The sequence below is a fragment of the Sapajus apella genome, unplaced genomic scaffold (assembly GCF_009761245.1).
Source record: "Sapajus apella isolate SASKATOON/1434 unplaced genomic scaffold, GSC_monkey_1.0 scaffold26, whole genome shotgun sequence".
NCBI lineage: Eukaryota > Metazoa > Chordata > Mammalia > Primates > Cebidae > Sapajus > Sapajus apella.
The window spans coordinates 10390069-10412212 of NW_022436966.1; the positions used below are offsets into that span (position 1 = coordinate 10390069).

Consider the following 22144-nt stretch of genomic DNA (forward strand, 5'->3'; position numbering starts at 1 on the left):
ATTGAAGGATACAAAGTATTGATCCTGGTTGTCTCTGTGTGGGTGTTGCAAAAGGAGATTAACATTTGAGTCAAAGGGCTGGGAAAGGCAGACCCACCCTTAATCTGGGTGGGCACAATCTAATCAGCTGCCAGTCAGGCTAGAATATAAGCAAGCAGAAATATGTGCAAAGAAAGACTGGCCTACCTACCTTTCCAGCCTACATCTTTCTCCCATGATGAATGCTTCCTGCCCTTGAACATTGGACTCCAAATTCTTCTGTTTTGGAACTTGGACTGGCTCTCCTTGCTCCTCAGCCTGTAGATAGCCTATTGTGGGACCTTGTGATTATGTGAGCTCATACTTAATACACCTCCCTTTATACACACACACACACACACACACACACACACACACACACCACACACACACACACACACATATTCCATTACTTCTGTCCCTCTAGAGAACCCTAACACTTGAGTAGAGACAAGATTGCAGGTACGGTAGTCGAAAGACAAGGGAATTCCTCTTTGATGCCTTCTACAGTATTTTCCTGGTAAAGCAGGGAGTAAGGTCATCTGCTAAGAACAAGGATATAAGGATAGAGGGTTTGAGAAGAATAAAGGAGGTTTTAAATGGCCACCATGAAAGACTAGGTTAAACAGATGATTAGAGGTTGGGCAAAGTGGCTCACACCTGTAATCCCAGTACTTTGGGATGTCGAGGTAGGAAGATCACTTGGGCTCAGGAGTTCAAGACCAGCCTGGGCAACATAGTGAGATCTTGTTTCTACAAAGAAAAAGAAAATTAATTAGCCAGGCATGGTGACATGAGCCTGTAGTCCCTGCTACTTGAGGGGCTTAGGTGGGAGGACTGTTTGAGCCCCACGAGGTCAAGGCTACAGTGAACCATGACTGTGCCACTGCACTCCAGGCCAGGTGGCAGAGTAAAACCCTGTCTCAAAAAAAGAGAGAAATGATTAGAAAAACACAGAAAGATTGGAAAGATTGTTAAAAAGCTTGAGAATCCAAGGCCAGGTTGGCAACCATGGCTCTACGGAATCCTATCAGCTCAGCGGTGAAGTTTTTCTCACAGCTTTTAGTAACCAGGTAAAAAAAGTAAGTTACATAGATTCAGGGAAGGAATTGTGTTAGAGAGGCATTAATAAGGGGGTAACATTCAAGAAAATTAAAAATTTTAGCAAGAGGTCTATTGAGAACTGTAGGCAATTACCTTTTATTGAGTTAAGAGACTCACAACTCACAATGCTATTAGTTTTGTAGTTTGCCAAAAGCACACATTTGTTGCACTTTCGGTGATACTCAGAGGTATTATAGAGTACGAATGGGGTCCCCATTTAGAGTTCTTTCTGTCCCTGTAAGAGACAGACCAGAGAACCATACCAGCCATCTTAGGGATCAATATCCCTATTCAGAGGTGAATTAAAAAAAAAAAATAACAAGAGCCACATATGTAATTTAAAATGTTCTAAAATCTAAATGGTGTTGGGAAAACTGGCTAGCCATATGCAGAAAATTGAAACTGGATCCCTTCCTTACACCTTAAAAATTAACTTCAGATGGATTAAAGATTTAAACAGAAGACCTAACAATGTAAAAACCCTAGAAGAAAACCTAAGCAATGCCATTCGGGACACAGGCATGGGCAAAGACATCATGACTAAAACACCAAAAGCAATGGCAACAAAAGCCAAAATGGACAAATGGGATCTAATTAAACTGAAGAGTTTCTGCACAGCAAAATAAACTATCATTAGAGTAAACTGGCAACCAACAGAATGGGAAAAAATTTTTGCAACCTATCCATCTGACAAAGGGCTAATATCGAGAATCTACAAAGAACTTAAACAAATGTACAAGAAAAAACAAACAACCCCATGAAAAAATGGGCAAAGGATATGAACAGATGCTTCTCGAAAGAAAACATTTATGCAGCCAACAAACATGAAAAAAAGCTCATCATCACTGGTCATTAGAGAAATGTAAATCAAAATCACAGAGATACCATCTCACACCAATTAGAATGGCAATCATTTAAAAATCAAGAGACAGGCTGGATGCGGTGGCTCACGCCTGTAATCCCAGCACTTTGGGAGGCCGAGGCGGGTAGATCACGAGGTCAAGAGATCGAGACCATCCTGGTCAACATGGTGAAACCCCGTCTCTACTAAAACTACAAAAAATTAGCTGGGCATGGTGGCGCGTGCCTGTAATCCCAGCTACTCAGGAGGCTGAGGCAGGACAATTGCCTGAACCCAGGAGGCGGAGGTTGCGGGGAGCCGAGATCGCGCCATTGCACTCCAGCCTGGGTAACAAGAGTAAAACTCTGTCTCAAAAAAAAAAAAAAAAAATATCAGGAGACGATAGATGCTGGAGAGGATGTGGAGAAATAGGAACACTTTAACACTGTTGGTGGGAGTGTAAATTAGCTCAACCATTGTGGAAGACACTGTGGCAATTCCTCAAGAATCCAGAACCAGAAATACCATTTGACAGAGCAATCCCATTACTGGGTATATACCCAAAGGATTATACATCATTCTATTATAAATACACATGCACACGTATGTTCACTGTGTACTGTTCACAATAGCAAAGACTTGGGGCCAACTCAAATGCCCATCAATGATAGACCAGATAAAGAAAATGTGGCACATATATACCATAGAATATGATGCAGCCATAATAAAGGATGAGTTCATGTCTTTTGCAGGGACACGGAAAAAGCCGGAAACCATCATTCTCAGCAAACTGACATAAGAACAGAAACCCAAACACTATATGTTCTCATTCATAAGTTGGTGTTGAACAATGAGAACACATGGACACAGAGAGGGGAACATCACACACCAGGCTGTCAGGGGTTGGGAGACTAGGGGATGAATAGCATGGGGTCGAGGGATAGGGGAGGAATAGCATTAGGAGAAATACCTAATGTAGAGGATGGGATGATGGATGCAGCAAACCACCATGGCATGTGTATACCTATGTAACAGACCTGCACAACCTGCACATGTACCCCAGAACTTAAAGTATAATTAAAAAAAAAGAAGAAGAAAAGAAAAAAGTGAAGAGAAACTGGTGAAATTATTTTTAGAAATATATTTGGTTTAACCAGTATATCCAACATATTTTTTCAAAAGCAATTAAATAAAGGTTAATAAGATGTCATATTCTCTTTTTTTATACTAAGTCTTTGAAAACCAGGAAGAGTTGTATACTTACATTGCACCTCAATTCAGACTAGCCACATTTCAAGTGCTCAAAAGCCACATGTGGCTAATGGCTACCATAATGGACAGTACATGTCCTGATGTTATGTTTCCAGTTACTCTTGCTGAATTAACAGAGCCACTGAGGTTGTTCCTTAGACACCATCATCCTAATTCCATAATCAAACATGATTCATAGCATATGCTTACACAGCAGACTTCATCTACAATGTTCAGTTATTTGCAGGCTCAAAAATCTAAACAGGTATATTGTGATAAGATCATCTCAAGACAGCTCTGGTTCCCTACAGAGTTCACGCTGACCATTTGCTTGGAACCATTAGTATCTGCACAGCCACTGGCTAATATTTGCTATCCCAGCTAGCCAGGTGTGGCAGGTGGAAAGCAGCTGCACAGTCTGGAGTTCAGCTTTCTTTACTAACACTTACCCACTAACATCACATCTTCAAAAGTTCTGTTGATATCTCCTTTCATGTTCTTTTTGTCTTTAACAAGTTTATGCCTTTTTTTATTCCCTGATTTTCATTTCACTGTGTTTTCAAGAGAGTAAAAATGAACATATGTATTCAAACTGACAATGATGGTTTCCGGCTTTATCCATGTCCCTGCAAAGGACATGAACTCATCCTTTTTTATGGCTGCATTGTATTCCATGGTGCATATGTGCCACATTTTCTTTATCCAGTCTATCATTGATGGGCATTTGGGTTTTTTCCAAGTCTTTGTTATTGTGAACAGTGCGCAATGAACATATGTGTGCATGTGTCTTTACAATAGAATGATTGTTTATCTAAAAGTTGCTTTTATAATTAGGGGCTGATTTATTTTAAAATCTATATTCTTATCAGAAGATACTGAGCTGCAGACAGGAGACAAACTTTCAAGTCTCTTTAAAGATCTACTTCAATCCCAATTTCAAATATAAATAATATGTAATATCTTAATGAAAAAATCAATTTTCTCTATTAAGAACATTTTATATTCAGAATATTATTTTGCATATGACAAATGAAGTAACATGAAAAGAGAGACAGATAATGTTATCAAACACTACTAACCCTGCTTCCTCCAGATGAACGGTAAAAATCTAACCACAATTCAATTGTTTTGTATGTGCTGTGAGAGCCTTAAGTAAATATTTCAACTCTAGTTGAAATATAAAACCCAGAGGTTTTATATTTTGTGGAAGTCTGCAAAATTATCACATGTAGAAACTGTTAACCTATCACCATCATTAAACCCAAGGAGTACCTAATTCCAGCACCTTCCAGGCTAGAAGTTAGCAAACACTGTCAAAACAAATATATTCACCAGTATCATAACGCCTGTAATAAGATAGACTATGCTCATTAATGTGTTCTCTGAAAAAAACTGACATATTTCTCTAGCAGTGTTGTGAATTTTTTAAAGTAACTTTGTATTCTAAGTCTGTTTGAAGCAAAAGTCACCCTTTTAAAAATAAGGAAAGTTCAGTCTATTTTATTTGTTAAGATTATTTTTGCCCCTTCATTAGCATTGAGCCAGAGCAGCAGGCTCTAATCTTTTTAACTAGAACCCATCCACATAAAACAGCCCAGATAACCAATTAAGCTGTAATTATGGTACAGCAAAACACAACAGCTGTAATCAGAATAGATAATAGATATAAATCTTTTCTAAAACAGTTTAGAGGCACTGATACTGTACTCTCTCATCAACGCTTTTCTCTACTCATGACTTTTTGGTCAATGTATATATTTCCATTTTCTTTTGTATGACTAGCAGAATTTTAAAACTTAATTCAAGTATGTTTTAGTACTATTATGTATTAGGCAACTGCTAGGTGCTAAGAATAAAAACACTAACAAAACATATTGTCTGTTTGAAAAGACCTTAAAATCTATAGCATGAGAGACAGGTACATAAACTATTAACTACAAAGCAGTATGATAAGTACTGCAATAAAGGCATGAACAAAGTGTTATGGAAAGCCCAGAGGCAGGAAGGATTAATTCTATTTGGGAATGGTGGTAGAAGGAATAGGATTTTCCCAGTGGGAAGAGGTAGAAGACTACTCCAAGCAGAGGGAACAATATGAAAAAAGGTATAATGAAAGTATGCAGCTTCTTTTGGAAAACTATAAGTAGCTTGGTGTGGTTAAAACAGGAGATTCCTGCTTTAGTAATGAATAATGGTAGAAGCCATGTGAAAGATTTAAATTTGCTGTTATAATGAAGGCAATGAAAAGCCATAAAAGCAGAAAAGAGTGATTTGTCTTAGAAAATTCTGTGGCAGTGTGAATGACTGACTACAGAAGGGGTATAGAAGGAAGGCAGGAAAACCCATTAGGAAGCTATTGTACTAGACTACGTGGAACTCTGAGCAGTAACTGTAGAACTGGAGAGAAGGGAAAGAGTAATGGATTTGAGATGTATTTGAGAACTGGCATCACCTGGGCATGGTGTCTGTTTGGATGGAGAAGGAAAGGGGAAAAAATTCAAAGATTCCACGATGTACTTTGGCTTACATGATGATTTCATCTAAACAGAAAGCAAGGATTTAAAAATGAGCTCAATGTAGCAGATATTTTCCAAATTGGTTGTGTTACTGATTGGATTCAAGTGGAGAGATCCAAGAGGCAGCTGGAAATACGGGTCTAAGCTAAGGAATATAGTCAATACCAAAAAAATACAGAATTTTGGAATTAGCAACATAAAGATGATATTTGCAGTCATGTGAGCAGATGAAGTTTCAAGAAGGAACAGGAGGAACCATTGCCAAATACTGCACACACACAAAAGTCAGATGATAAATATTTAAGGCAAAACTTTTAAAAGAAATATTTTATAAGAAAATATAGGGAAATATATTCATGATCATGAGGTAAGAAAGGACTCCCTAAACAAGACATATAAAAAGCACCAATCAGAAAGAAAAAAATGAACATATTCAGCTAAGAATGAAAGTGCAATCCACAAAGTGGGGAAATTATCTGCAACACATATAACTGACAATGGACTAGTATGCAGAATATATAAGGAGCTCTTACAAATCAGAGAAAAAGCAGACAATCTAATAGAAAAAAAGACAAAAGAAAATATAAGAATAGGCACTTCACAAAAGAAGAAAAATAGACAACAAACATATGAAAAGGGACTCAATCTCATCAGTAATCAAGAAGATACAAATTAAAACCACAATGAGATATTACTACACACAACAGACAGACAAAATTTTTAAAGTTCAACAATACTAAACTCTGGCAAAGATATGGAGCAATCAAAATTCTCATTCACTGTTGGAGAACATGAACACAACCCATTTGGAAAATTATGCCAGTATTTAGTCAAGTTGAATATACTGTATACATGTCTTAGGGCTCAGAAACTTTACTCTTAGAACATATCCTATTGACCTGCATTCTTATGTGCATCAGGATATGCATAAAAGAATGTTCAGAGTGGCACCATTATAATTGTCCCAAACTGGAAACAACCCAAACACCTACCAACAGTAAAATAGATAAATGTTGGTGTATTCATACTATGTAACACTATACAACATACAGCAATAAAACTAAACAAGCTACAGATACATAATTATAAACTTTACAATGTTAAGTGAAAATAGTTACAAAGATAATACAATATAATTTTAATCATAAAATTCAAAACTGGCTAAATAGATCTATAATTGTTTAGGAATACTTATACAGGTGTTTAAGATAGAAAAGAAATGCAAGAAAAAAATTATGGATAGTTCCCAACTTACAATGGTTCAATTTAGGATTTTTCAAATTTATGATGGTGCAAAAGCAACATACATTCAGTAGAAACCATATGTTAAGTTCCCATGTGTATTCATTCGGGTTTTCCCTTTTGGTACAGTACTCAATAAATTGTATGAGATATTCAACACTTTATTATAAAAGAGGCTGTTAGGTTATTTTGCCCAACTGTAGGCTAATATAAGTGCTCTGAGCACATTTAAGGTAGGTTAGGCTAAGCTATGATGCTTGGTAGGTTAGATTGTATTAAATGTGTTTTCGACTTACAATATTTTCTTTTTTTTTTTTTTTACTCTAGCCAATAAACTTATGATATTTTTAACTTACCATGGTTTATTAGGACATAACCTCATGGTAAGAAAAGGGGCGTCAGTAACACCAACAACAGAATAGCAGTTACCTCTGGGGAGACAGAAGAGATTATGATGGGTAAAGAATAACCTAAAAAATTCTGTGGTCCCAATAATATTCTATTTCTTGACATGGTGGTGATTACATGGTGTTAAGTTGATAACCATTTCATAAAATGTACATATAAACTTTATAAGCTTTTAAATAATTTTATAACTTAAAATTTTAATTAAATAAATTTTGAAAGAGATGTAATACTGAGAAGTAACCAAAAAAGTCTTATTTCTAAGGATGATCAAAGAGATTAAGAAACTTTAAAATTCACAAAGAAAAAAGGCAATTCTGGCCAGGTGTGGTGGCTCACGCCTGTAATCCCAGCACTTTGAGAGGCTGAGGCAGGCGAGTCACCTGAGGAGGGGAGTTTGAGACCAACCTGACTAACATGGAGAAACCCCATCTCTACTAAAAATACAAGATTAGCCAGGCATGGTGTTGCATGCCTGCAATCCCAGCTACTTGGGAGGCTGAGGCAGGACAATCATTTGAACCTGGGAGGCAGAGGTTGTGGTGAGCCAAGATCAAGCCATTGTACTCTAGCCTAGGCAACAAGAGAAAAAATTTCCTCTTGGAAAAGAAAAGAAAAAAGGCAATTCTGTATCTGGGAAGAATTACATATAAATCTGCTTCATGGCTGATGACTAGGCTTCACTCTTTAATTCACTCAATAAACACTGTTGAGTCCTACCTTGTGTCTGGCATTATGACAAGAGCTGAGAATACGGGAAAATTTAGTCCAATCTCTCAGGTTTCTCTTAGCACTAGGAACCCTGCTGATTTCTAATCTCTCTTGGGATAAAAGGTTTAGCTGACTTATTAATTAGAATACAATCTCAGGGTAAAGAAAAGTCTCAGTTCCTAATAAAAAGCTTCAATAAAAGATATGCAGGATTATGAGGTGCTGAACTGAGTACACAATGAAGTTTATGCCTCAACTGAGAAAATAAAGGGAGAAAATAGGTGCCATTTATTTTCTCTAGACATAATAAACATGAATAGATAACATTCATTTTTCACATCAGGTAAGGGGAAGACTGAAGAAGTAATTAGCAGGAATAGAATCATGAAATAAGGGTTTTAAAAAACTGAGGAATAAAGGTACAATTTAAACAGGACTTGTGCTCTTTGCTTTTCAATAAAGGAAACCTATAGTGATATGATATCTGCTACCCAACTTGTTAACCTATTTCTTAATTTCCAGAGTTAGCTCTGAAAAATAAAATTCACCCAAAAAGACAAGGAGTGCCATCAGTGAGATTTTAAAAATCAAGCTACAAGCTTCGAAACTCAAAAATAGACGTTTCCAAGTTAGTGTACTTAGAAAAAAAAAATCTGAATGTTTGCTTACACATAAATTAAGCCTCCAATACAGAGATACTAATCTAATCCCAACTCTATATCTGGTTTAAACTTATTCACTGGATTATAACTCCTATAATGTAGCAATGTTCTGAGCAAAGAAGGCTCAGTCAAGAACAGAAAACACCACTCACAAATACGAACCTACCAATAAGAAATGTTTTAATTACTTATAAATGAAAATTAGTAACATTAAAAGGGGAAAATAGAAAGATGAGACTTGGTATCAAACTAGCCTCCTCAGTTAATGTTAATATCTCTCTGAAAACTCATTAAAATAAAATTCAAGTGATGCTCAGAAAGAGAAACGTAAGAACATCCCAAGAAATAATTTTCAATGACCAAAACTCAAATTTTTCAACTTGAATTTAGATGAAGCATGTTTTGTTAATATTAATCTAACAATCAGATTCTCAAATGATATGGTATGTATTTTTAAATTAATGTTTGTTAATATGTTTAAAAATTTAGGTACCTCTTAGAGCAAATGCCCATGGAATCTGAAGGTTGAGTACCAAGATCTGCTACCTACCAACTATGCAACCACCTAGTCTCACTTTACCACTGCTAACTTCACAAGAATTGAGCAAATTAAAGAAAATATATGTAAACAATATTGTACAAACTCCAAAGCATGGGAAGCACAATTTTTTCAATCTACTACAAAGACTACTTTCCACAAACTAATAAGTATCTTTTATTCATATTACAGAAAAAAACTTAACTCTACAAAAGCATAGTATAATAAAATTTTAGTACTCTCCCTCAGTTTCAAAAATTATCAACCCAAGCTTATTTCATCTATTTTTGACCTTCTCTCTCTCTTCCTTGACTATTTTGAATCAAGTCCCAGAAATCATATCATTAACTTTCCTAAGGGCTAAAATTCAAAGGCCTCTATTTAGTTGACATACAGGTATGGTAACCAAAGTCTAACCAAGAAGTCTGGGCTAGAAACATGGATTTGAGAATCATCAATAATGAAATCAAGATTTGAAGCTATAGCTGTGGATGAGGTCAAGTATTCATGCTTGGGAAACAAGAAGGTAGATTATGTTGGTGCTCTTTCATTAAAAACTCTAATTGACATAAAGTACATATCTTTCCCCAAAGAAATAAACCCTATGAATTTACAAAGGCCTATAGATTTTTTTGTATCTTAAGATTTAAAGTGCTTTTCTCCCTTAAAAACTGTCCCTATATAGGAACAGTTACCACTGTAAAAGATTGAACGAATCCCCCAAAACTGAATAGACATATTTTATGTAACATCCAATTTAAACATTGATATTGTAACCAACTACAAATCTACTTTTCAAAGTATTTGTTAAAAACTTGTACTACATGTATATTTTATTCCTTGCAGTGCATAAATCTTTTAAATTTCTTTTGTATATGTATTTCACAGCAAAATTTTTAAAATAAATTTTAAAAATAAAATATGATTCCTATTGAAATAACTATGACAGATGATGTATCTTACAAGCATTTAGAGCTCTGAACATACATGAGAATATCTGTGTACTAAAAAACACCAAATGTTTTATATACTCTTTAGAGGCTGAATCAGAGACCATTTATTCTTACATTTTATTTTTTACCCCTAGTGTAAAGATTAGTTATGATTTATTTATACTCCAATCCTGAAAATGTTTTGACTCAAGTTCCTTAAATCCTAATTTACAATCCACTTTAAAAGAATTTGTAAAATTTTCTAAAACAGTTTTCATAATCTGTTTAGTAAAGATTAACCTTTGTAAAAAAGTATTTGTGACCATTGGAAAGGAATGCAATTTTGTCCCTTTAGTTATATTAGTCACCAAGTAAAGGAGTCAAAGGGGGTAAAAAATGCACAATTTTTAGAAACATCATAGATTTTCAATGTTTAAATTTTGATGGACCATCATTGATTAAACAGAGCCTAAGTCCTATTTGGTTAGAAAGGTATCCCTATCTTTCAAGCAATGGTTGTAGAAACAAAAGTGCACAATTTCATAAATTAGAGTGATATGCATTTTAGTTTCAAGCACATCATACGCTTCTTTGCTCTACTTTTTCCCAACAAAGAAACTAGATATATTCAAAAGCAGTGTCCACTTTGGCTGTATCATGTAACCGCCATTTCACCAAAATTACTGGATTTTTTGGCAAATATTTTATATTTTTTCAGACTTTTGAGGAACTGCACCTAATGTGTTTTAAGTAAAAGCCAACTCAGTTTTAAACCATGATTAAAGAATTATTAGATCAAAATGGCATATTCCCCTCCTCCACACACATAAAAATTCAATTCTTTTTTCAGGTATCAGTAAATATCAACAGGATAATTAAGAGGCATAATTGCTTCTCAGGAACCATCTACTAAACACAGCCAAAAAAGCTTCTGGTTTTCAAAAAAGTACAGCCCAGACACCCAAACATTTATTTAAAACAGATTCTTTCCCTAAGATAATGAAGATGTTTTCTTGTTGTCAAATAAGCAAGGCATTGTTATTACTTAGTATTCATTTAAAATGTGGTGGTTTTTAATTAAAGTGTTTAATATAAATATTTCTTAAACTTGAGAGGTTTTTTTCATTTTCATTTTAAACATTAAAATGTATGGGGGAAGGGAGACAAAGTGTGAAAAATACAGAATAACTTGTTGAGAACTTATTCTGTTTTTAATTAGGAAATTTTATATAAATATCTTGTTGCTGTTCTTAAATTAATTCTGCATCAGAAGCCAAGTGAGTTTTTGGTCTTGAATAGTAATGATATAGATTCTCTTTACCAACAATGTATATATTAACTACATTTATATATCAGATAGATTTTATTTCTGTACCTCTAAAGAAAACCTAGTGCTTGTCATCAGGCACTAATGACATCATTAACATTAATTAATTCTGCCAGAGCGAGTAGTGAATTTATATTTTCACAACTGAAAAAAATCACAATTTAGCTGTGGAAATTGCTATTTCGCACAAAATACATTAAAAGCTAGTAATTCTCTTCTGATACAAGAAATGAAACCACTCTGTTTTTGGGGCTTTGTAATTTAGCAGAAATGAATTTGCTGACATCCAGCATCTTACGGTTTTTACCTGTTTTTCCTCTGAGATTCCTCCTTACGTTTAATTCCCTGTAGTTTTAAGATTTTTTCTCAAAAAAAAATATCACTCATGAATTAGAGAAACACTGTCTGTATCTATCCTCAATAACTGGTATAACAAATTACTGAAAGGCTCAACAAACGAGGTTACTTCACCAAATCTGTTTAGAACTTCAGCAAATTAAAGCAGTGCCCTTGAGAGTTTTAAGATTAAAAGCAATCTTTAAAATCACAAATATGACCCATCCCTTACCCTTAAAGCTTATTTCACACACGTTCATCTAAGAGTAGACTTTTTTGCCCCTACAGTATAAGCAGAGAATACAAGGTATGAGTAGAAAACATCAAGATTTCGTTGAGCACTTTAAGAAAGAAAACTGTTGACGTCTGAACGTTGCTAATTTTTCCCAGGTTTCTAAATCTCCTAAAGTTGCTTCAATTGTGTCACGAACACCCAAACCCAAACCGAACAAACTTTCTGGACAGAAGGGAGAGCTGAAGTCGGTTCTCAGAGAACCTGCCTGTTAACAGGTGGCCGGCCCGGGGGTGGGGGCGGGGGTGGGGACCTTCGGCGCTTCAGCCGCCGCTGCCCCGGGACTCTCGGCCCACGCCAGCGCCCTCACTCTGCCGGGCCTGGTCGCCCCCCGCCGCCCCTGCCCGGCCGCGCACTCACCCCACTACCCCACGCTTCAGCGTCCCGACGGCCTGAGGTGGCGCCGCGGCCCCGCAGGCCCCGGCGCCTTCCCGCTCCGGGTTTCCACTCAGCGCCGTGGGGTTTCAGCACCTGCCAGGAGGCCCTGGGAGAAGCACGTGCCTCTTTTCGAAGCCTCGTTCCCCCGGCAGGAACTCCGGCCGGGCCTCAGTGCGCGTTGCCGCCAGCCCCCTCCGGCCTTAGTACGCAGGTGCCGAAGCTTCTAGACGCCCCGAGGGGCCGGCCCACGGGGTCGCGTGTGCACTTCCCGCCCGCAGCCGCGACCTAAAGTGTGAAGTTCCGGCACGTCCCAGGCCGAGTGGGGCCAAATAACACCTACGACAAAACTGAGGCCCAAGGATTTGGGTACCTTGCTCTGGAGGCCAAGCGGGTTGTTCAAGCGAGTGTAAAGCCGGGTCTCCTGATTTCGTTCCATTTAGCAGCCAAGAGGACTGCTGGGTCCCACAGAGCTCGCCTCAGGGAGCCGCGGGCCTCGAGAGGCTACGGGCAGGGTCGCTGAGGGGAGCTCCCCAAAAGGCCCTGCATCCCAGGTGCCCAGGCCAGAGTGGCACAAGCTGGAAGCCTCCTCGCCCTGGCCGCCCGCCGGGTCTCCCCAGCACTTGCCGGGTCCGCACCCGAGGTGCCACGGGGCACCCCGACAGGTCAGGCTTGGCGCCGCATTTCACCCAAGGGGGATCCTACGCGGGCGCAGGCCGGCCCTGCCTTCAGGCCCCGCGTGCCAGGGCGGCGCCGCTGGGCCCAGGGCCGAGGGGCCGCGGCTGCGCCCCCCTGTGGACCTCTGCTGAGTCCGGGAAGATGGGTTTGTTGGCACGGGAAGGGCGCGCTCGAGCCAGGCCTACCGAATCCGGAGGGAGGACGCGGCCGAGAAAGCTTTCCTACAGCCCGGCTTGCAGCCCTGCGACCTCGCTGGGCGCGGGACGTGGGGGTAGAGTCGTTCTCCGAACCCCGCCTCACGATGTGTTCTCAGGCCTCACGCGGAATTTTAAAAAATAGGGGATGTTGGTCACTTCGCAGGAAACTTTTCGTTGTTTCCTTGTTTGCTTCCCGCCCGTGGGCAAGTTGAGCAGCTTTATGGCCTTACACCCACGAGGTTTCAGGTCAGAGTCTGGACAGTTCCGGGCTCTGCATTTTCTGGGGGAGGATTTCCCTCCACCCCCGTCTTCCCTCAGAGGGAGATGGAACTGTCCTTCCTGACCCCCAGATGCAAGCCGGGCCTCTTCTTCCCCTGCCAAAGTGAAACGCGCGTCCTTGTCGACTTTTCAGGTTATGAGTTTGTATGTTTTAAAGGAATTTTACAAGAAAAGTAATTTGGCTACTTCTGGCAGGAACTGAGGGCTCAGAGGGACATCTTAGCACGTGGAAGGAATGGCTCGGATCCCCAGCCGCGGTGAAGCCACCCGGGACAGCTCAACAGCAAGGAAGATTGTCTGCTGCCAACATGCAGGACACGGATCGGTTTTTTGTCGTTTTGCTTTCTTTTCCTTTTTGGCTCAGCTCTGAGAGCATTACAGAGCTATCCTTTCCCGCCTCCCGACCCTCTTCCCCTCCCCCTTTTCTTTCTGGTGCTGGCAATTAGGGTGAAGAAATCAGTGCCAGGCTCCTGCCTCTGAAGAGAAAGGAATTGCTTCGGGAATTGAGTCCTGACACCTGTCTCTGTCCTGGATAGCGAGGGGGGATGAGGGGTCAAAACGCCTGGGGGAAAGAGGCCAGACTGACGCGGAGGGGCGTGGTGGGGGTGGGGGGAGACACTCCCTAAGCGAAAGTTTCTGGAGACTCCTCTTGCCAAGTCCTCCCCGCCACCTTCTTTGGCCTCCAGCTTCACGCAGGCCATTAACACGAGGGTTATTAACACGGAGTTTCCCTCGCTTTCAGCGTCCCCCCACCCCCCACCCCAGACCAGGCTCTGGGGCTGGAATCAGAAGAGCAACACTGACAAGCGGTTCATTAATTTGCATTTATTTTCGAGAATTAATGTAGATAAAGAGGAGGAGAGGGACTGCCTTACATTTCAACAAGTAATTTGTGATCTTCACATCAGACAAATCAAATTTACAAATTACTTTCCCAACTACTGGACGAAGCGGCCAAAGCCAAAATTGATAACACAGGCGCGCGGGCTCTCCGCAGATTTCGGAGAATGAAGTAGCACTAAAAACTCACTAGACAAAACAAGGGTGTTGAAAGAGAGAAGCCGACAGAGGAGTTGGGCCTGGATTTGTTTTTCCCTAATGCTGTACTTTTACGGATTTTTTGTTTTTGTTTTCTGGTTTTGGTTTTCTTGTTTTGGGTTTGTAAACCGGAACTACGACTCTGTGTTTAGACCGGGTTCAGCCCTGCGCCCCCACCCAAATCCCACCTCTGTACCCTGACTTGTCTGTTTCCTGCACACTTCAGATACTCCGCGCCCAGCTTCCTGAAACGAAGTGGTTTTCGTCAATAAATACACAGAGGGAGAAGATGTGAAGAGAGCAGGACAGCTTTGCAACAGCTGAAAAAGAAAAAGCGCCATCGATTGAAGAAGAGCAGAAGGGGGACAGAGGGAAAATAGTTTTTGCTTTTGTTTTTTATATATGTGTATATATATGTATATATATATATGTGCTGTATATATCTTAAAGTTGTTTCCTGGGTGCTAAGACAAGATATGTTCAGTTCAACCAACCAACCAACAGCAACTAAAAAGTTTAAGTGGTCCCTGGAACGGACCTGACTATGTACAGCATTCCCGCCGAGACGGAAGCTTGAACCAGTCCAGCGCAGGGCGAGGCGGGATGCGGCTCTGTGCGCGGAAAGCTGGGAGGGCGCTCCTCCCGCCGACCTAGCCCTGGCGCGCCCTAGCGCACCCAGCTGGGGCGGAAGAAACACCAGGAGGCTCTTGCCTGCAGGCGTGGAGCAAAATCGAGGGCAGCTGAAAGGGCGGCAGTCTGCGCGGGAGAAACACTTAGTGGTTGTTTTGATTTGGAGTAGTGTGTGGGTGTTCCAGTGGGCAGAAACACGCCAGTTAGTGACTCCAGTGTCCAGAAAGAATAAATTAAAGTGTTGGGCTCAAACAGCGGATCAGAGCGAAGAGCCTCCGAAGGCTGCAAGTGCTTAACAGCTGTCCAGAAAGATTGGAAGGGGCGACTTAGGAGTTTAGGCTGAAGGGGGGAGAAAATACAGCTCTCCTGTATAGAATGTGTAGGCCAAGCCGAAGCACCGGTCCCGCCCACCATCCAAGGGGCAGGCGGGTTTGCACATCCCCCTAAGCAAGTGGCACAAAAATGGGGGCGGCAGTGCAGGCAATGGACATCTTTTGGGGGGTGAAAATTCAGTTTTGGAGAAGTCGAGGCAAAGGCGGGTGGTGCAGCAGCAGCAACAGGATGGGGACAATGGAGGGCGCAGGTAGTTGCGTTTCTTCTCCTCTTTCATTCCTGGACTCACAAGACCTGGAACCGCCAGGAGGCTTGGTCCTTATAGTCCAGACAGTCGGGAGAGTTGAAGTTGAGTTTCCAGGCTGAGGAAGCAGCAGCGGCGCCAGGCTCCTTGTAATCCAAGCAGTCGGCAGAGTTGAAGGCAAGCCCCGAGCCACCGTAGCCTTGGTGGTGGTGGTGGTGGTGGTGGTGGTGGTGGCCTGAGGACTGGCTCAACGGGTGGTGCGCGTGTGGGTGGTGATGATGGTGGCCCGCCATGGAGGAGGGTGCCATGGGGCTGAGCTGGTGCGGGTGGTGATGCGAGTGCATGGGCGCTAGGTATGAGCTGCAGTCCACGCCTCCAAAGTAGGAAGAGGAGGGCGTAGGGTAGCCTTGGCCGTAGCTGCCGCCCTGGCCGTAGGACATGGGGTAAGAGGCTGCTGCAGTGGCGGCGCCTGCAGCTACCGAGCGCTGCATACACGAGGCGTTGCTAGGCGCGGCCAAGGGCTCCGGCACTGACACGGACGCGGGCGCTGAGCCTGGCGAGATGGAGGCCGGGCTCCAGATTGATGAGGCTGCGGGTGTACTCAGCGACGACGCGGCGGCCACTGCCGGATTCCCGCCTAGTCCCGCAGCCGCTGCAGCCGCTGGGTTGGCAGAAGAGCTGGACGCCGAGCTAGAGGACGAGGCAGAGCTGGACACAGCTGGCGGCGTGAATTGGCCACTGCTTTCGGAGCCCGAGCTCTCCCGCACTGGAGAAGACTTCTTCTTGGCTGGGCGGCTCTTGGTTCCGCTCCCGCTCTGCTGCTGCTGGCGGCATTTGGCGCGGCGGTTCTTGAACCAGACCTGCAGTGGGCCGGATGGGAGAGAGTGGGTCAAGGGGGGCGAGGGGAGCTTGCTGCTCCCCCCGCCCCTAGGACCCAACTCCCCGCCCAGAATCTCGCAACCCTTTCCCATCGAGGCCTCCGCCCCTTCCTGTCTCAGGTCTGGCCAGACCCTGCCCCCCACCTGGGTTCCCAGCTCCTCCGCCCTCCTCCATCCTTCTGCTCAAAGCCCTTCCTCAGGTGGCTCCAAAGTAGGGATGCGCACCTCCCCACCCCTACCGCAACTCTGCCCTATGGCGGAATATTTGAGTCTGTCCAGTCAGAAGTTCTGACATCTCTAAATTGCCACTGTTGGCTGCTTACGTGTATGTTTGGAGGCCTCTTATATGTTTGGAGGCCCAGTTTTCTAACAGAGTTCAGGCAACAGCGGAGAGGTACAGAACCGAAGAGTATGGAACAGTCACCAAGTCTAGGGCCAGAGCCGTTTCACTGAGCAGCTCCTGGAGGCCAGAACTGGGCAGAGCGAGTATTTGGGTGCGGGTAGGAGCAAGGCTAGAGGCTAAACAGAAGCAATAGTTGAAGGACTCGGGAAGGAAGCCTGGGTGAGATTTCGTTGGGTCTTTGGCTCCAGCTGGGGAACCAAACGGAATGGTCACTCTTCTAGGAGAGCCCCAGCACATGGCGCTGCATTCCTGGTTCCCCTTCTCAAACCTTCGAGTAAAGAAGGCGAGACAAGAGGCTCTTGAGGAGAGTTCTGAGTTAGAATCCGAGCATTATCATCAGACCTCTTTCATCTCAAAAACAGAAATAAGAAAGCCGGTAGCAGGGTTTTGCACTCGGCGTCCTCTGTAAGCAGAGGAAGCGTCTAATGAAACCCAGGCAGAGCACCAGGCTCTGGCTAGTCTCCGTCCTTTCATCTCTAGGATTCCCAGGGTATAACCCAAGAGCAGAGGCAGAATTCAGGCCTCTGAGGGAAACTGCCAAGTCCTGGGGCAGGCGAAGAAGCAGGGGCAAGTGTCAGGCCCGCAGGGTGCTTTACATAATCGGGAGCCTCCCTGGTCCGCCCGCAATTCTAAAAAGGACTTTCGATACCGATACCAAAGGCGCCCTAGGGCTAAGGGCGGAATCTAGGGCTCTAAGCCATTTCCCTTAACTTTTGCCCCCTTTCCTGGCTGGGGCCCAGCGCTAGGGGGAGTCCGAGAGGGGCTGCCCAGTCTGTAAGCCCACCCTTGCAGGCTGGTCTCCTCCAGAACTCCTCAAGAGCCTTCCGAGACCTTCCCCGAGCAGCCACAGCTCCCCTACCCAGACCCTGGAGCCTGGGGAGTGCGGACCTGGACTCTGGACTCCGGCAGGTTGATCTTGAGGGCCACCTCCTCTCGCATGAAGATGTCAGGGTAGCGAGTCTTGGCGAAGAGCGCCTCGAGCACGTCCAGCTGTGAACGCGTGAAGGTGGTGCGCTCCCGCCGCTGCTTCCGCGGAGTGGCTGCGGGGACAGGCGGGGGCGCCGCGGGTCACTGATGGCCACGCGGACCAGCGATAGAGAACTCTGGGAAGCCCCTGGCAGGCCCATAGCCCGGCCTTCGCAAGAGAAAGCCGAACTGAGAATAAAAGAAACTCCCTCCGGCGGCCGAGCCTGAGAGGCCACAGGTGGGAGAAAGTGCTTATGTGCGACTAGGAGCCAGTGTCTCCAAGATTCTAGGGCTGCCCTCTCTCTGCCTCCCAGAGGTTAAAAAAGTAAGAAAAGTCTACAGTCTCCCTTCCTCCACCTTCTGCCCTCCCCTGTACACACACACACACACACGCTGGGGGACAGGGAGTGGGAAAGATATAGGTACCTTTCATGTAAGAAAGATGAAAAACACTTTCAGAGAAAATAAATGGTGTAAACGAGTGGGAGCTAAAAAAGAAACCCGGGGTTTGGCTCAAGTCGTCCTCTACAGCAGTGCAAAAATGGGTGCAGGACATCGATTTAGAGGACAATTTAATTCGGGAGGAAGAATCCTCCTTTTTCAGTTCACCTGCCGTTTCACATAAGGAAAGTTTGGCTACTTCGGTCAGGGCCTAACGAGTGTCCAGATTACTCATTCCATGTTGGGAGAAAAGGAAAATCATCAGCCGCCCCTGACTAGCGAATCCGCGGGTAAATGCGCTCTGCGCTGGCGATGGGACCACAACAGGAGAAAGAAAAACCCGGCCGGGAAGGCGCACGTTGGGCGTTTTCTCAGCCCTGGCCACCTCATGCGCCCACAAGTCTGCCCAGTGCGCCGACAGTGGGCCCTGTATTGTAAACAGATTAGGCAATCGGCTCCCTGGGCCTGCTCGGCAACAAAGCTTGCACTCAAACCCAACAGTCTGAGGGTCCCCATCATTTGAGAGTCTGGGGCAGGGGCCAGAAGGCCGGTGCTCACCCGGATAGCCCACGGAGGGGTGCAGGAGGTCCATGGCAGGCCCGGCCAGGCCCAGCCCATTCATGCCGTATGGGGGTTGTTTGAGGTAAGACATCATGCTAACAGCTGGGTGGAGGCGCCCCGACGGATCCAGGGGGCCCGGGGCCAGGAGCGGTGCAGGGCTCCCACCGCGCAGTCCTTCAGGCTCTGATGCGTCTGAGGCCCTGGCCTATGGAGACACGATACACACAGAAACCATCAGTCGGAGGCACTTGGCTTCCAAGTCTTGTCCGGGGAAACACAGAGAAGGCAGGTTACAGAACTGCACAGGGTGGTCAACTGGCCTCCACAGGGACTTAGCCCAGAAACCACACTTGCTTTGAAAAGTAAAGTTTTCTGGGTCCTTTAGCTCTAGGCTTGGAATGGGCCAAATACACTGGTAGGGAGTCCATAGAGTGAGGAGAAGTTAAAAGCCGGGCCAGGCTTGGGAGGTAGAGCCGGAAACACAGAGTGTACAGCCTCCCAAGTCCAGGCAAAATTCTGAGTCCGGCAGAGGCCGGCTTCATGTTGCACAAGCAAACGTTCACTTGGTGCCCGGGGCAGGGCGCCCAGAGCATGAAGGGTTGTTTCGTTTTGTTTCAGTGTTTTTGAAAAGGTAGAAACTACAAAGGGCCAAGGTGAGGCAATGTGGAGGACTAACTGCACCTCAACCTCTTGTGCACTTAGGACACTTAGTGCACAAGTTAGGTTTCTTCTAACGTCTCCTGGGCTGCGTCCCTGCCCCAGAGCCCACAATCACCATTCCAGCTGACTTCTCTGTGCCCAACCACTGAAAAATCACTGACGCAGAATCCCACCACACCTCAACCACAGTAACGGGCCCAGGCCGCAGAGGGCCAGGGGACGCTGAAGGGGCCACTGCAGAGGGGGCGATCCCAAGAGCGGCCTGAGGTCGGGAGCGCCTCAGCTGCGGCCATCGCCCTTCGTTGCCAGCGCGCACCCGGCCTTCTCTCTGCCCCGTCTGGGCTTCCGACCACAGGGTCCCAGCAGGGGGGTGAAGGCTGGGGCCTAGCACCTTAAAGGGTCTCCGAGATTTGCAAAGCCGGAGGGCAGCAAGTCGCGTGCTGCCATCCTAGTAGCTGAACCCGCGGCCCCAGGACACGGTGGAGAACAGAGAACTAGGCCTCAGCCGCAGAGCCCACGCAGACCCGAGCTGGGAGGTCGAAGCCTTGCCCCCGCCGCTGCTGGGAACCCAGGCGCCACTCTCAAGGGTCAGGGAGGGGCGCTGGAAAGCGGGCCTGGGGTCCTGGAGGGCCGTCGCTACACCCCGCTTTGCGGGATCGCTGTGAAGCAGGCCAGGGACTCGGGTTAGGACGTTTAGGGAGAGCAGTTGCAGTTAAAGAAGCTCCCCTCAGCCCCGTTCCCGTCCCCGTCCTCTGGGACCCAAGGCCACAGGGAGTCCAGCTTGTAGGGAGGGAACGAGAAGGGAAGCAGCCAGGGCTCTTAGGCCAAAGGAAAATGGGACTCAAAGCTGCGACGGCTCTGCGAGGCTGCAGCGTGAGTTTTCAAAGACTTTCTCCAAACTTAGCACTTCAGCTCGGTTACTTCGGAGGAGGCGGGGGAGGGGGCAGCGGGCCGCGACAGCGCCCGGGGGTCCTCCGCGCACCCAGAGGGGAGCCAGGCCGCTCCCCCAGCCCCGCCCACCTGCTGGGGACCCGGGAAGCTGGGATCCATTTGAGGAGGGGGAGGTAAGGGTAACCAACGCGCTCCCGGAGTCCCGGGTGGCCCCGCGGCTTTCTCCTTACCTGCCCTCAGCTGCCGGGGCCGTTCACCATCTACCTGGATCCCTCACAGAGACCCGCCGGGCAGCCAACCTGCAAAACAGAGCGGCACAGGAATTACCCCTGCGGCTGGCCTAGGACCCCCGGTTTCTTTCTTTTCCCAACTTCTTTCCTCCCACCTCTTTTTTCCCAGTGGCTTTGTGCGTGTCCCTAAGGGTTTCACTTTATTGCACAGACACTTTGTTTGCTAAGCCCCACGCGTTCTCAGGACATTGCCTGGCCGGGGATCTCGCGGAGGGGCCGCAAGGGGGGGAATTCGAGGGGCAGAGTTGGGAGGTGGCTCGGCGTTGCCGCGGCACTCCCGATACAACGTGGAGGCAGTGAGGACTGGGAAGTCCTGCAGAGTCACTTTGCAAACTAAATAAATCAAGCGATTTACCTTGTCGGAGTGGCTTGTCTTGCTCGGTTGTTTAGGTGATTGGAAATGTAGCCTGATGAAGATTGATCACCTTTCTACTGCCCTCCCCGGGTATGTGAACGCGAGGCGAGTGCGTAACGGGGCTAGGCCGCCAATCGGGGGCCCCGCGCGGGCTGAGTGACAGGGAGCCGGGCAATGGCAGCGCGAGCCGGGGGTTACCTCCGCGCCCCCGCCCTCCCCCGCCCCCCACACCCCGCCTTCCCTGCCCGCCCGCCCGCCCCGCCCCGGTCGCGCGCTAACTCGGCTGGCAAAAGCGGCGCAGAACTAGCAGAGGAAGGCGAGCGGAGAGCCAGAGTCCTGGCCGCTGAGGGGGCCGCGGGTCCCCAACCCTGCCCTGGGCCCCCTGGCCCTTCTCTCGCGCTTTAGGCTCTCTGAAGGGAGTGGCTGGGAGAGGGCGAGGTGCTGGAGAACCGGTTCCTTCGCTCTTCCGTGGACTACCTGGCTCAGCCGCCCGAGTGTGGGCGCCAGGACTCGGGGGCGGAGAACTAGAGGAGCCCAGGCCTCTGCCCCTCTCCCGGCGCCGCGGGCCCCAGCGTTTCCTTCCTCTGCGCCGCCACCTGAGACCGACGCCGCGGGCGGCTCGTGCCGGCACAGGCTACTTTGCAGAGCGCGGGAGCAGCTCCGGGCGCGCAAATGTCTCTTCGGCGCCTCGGGACTCCCGCGCCTGAGAAGAGCACCCGCTGGAAAGGCGCCGCCACTTACCTGCTCGTC

General features: G+C 45.8%; 1 protein-coding gene across 1 annotated transcript; it reads right to left on the reverse strand.

Annotated features, from left to right (window-relative positions):
- Positions 1 to 14509: 14509 nt before the first annotated feature.
- Positions 14510 to 21498, reverse strand: OTX1 (orthodenticle homeobox 1). Its single transcript, XM_032291986.1, has 5 exons — positions 21395 to 21498; positions 20980 to 21048; positions 19196 to 19403; positions 18119 to 18270; positions 14510 to 16809 (listed from the first exon to the last, which is right to left on the reverse strand). The coding sequence occupies exons 3-5, from the start codon at positions 19290 to 19292 to the stop codon at positions 15991 to 15993; spliced, it is 1068 nt and encodes a 355-aa protein (XP_032147877.1). The 5' UTR covers positions 19293 to 19403; positions 20980 to 21048; positions 21395 to 21498; the 3' UTR covers positions 14510 to 15990.
- Between the last annotated feature and the right edge of the window lie 646 nt (positions 21499 to 22144).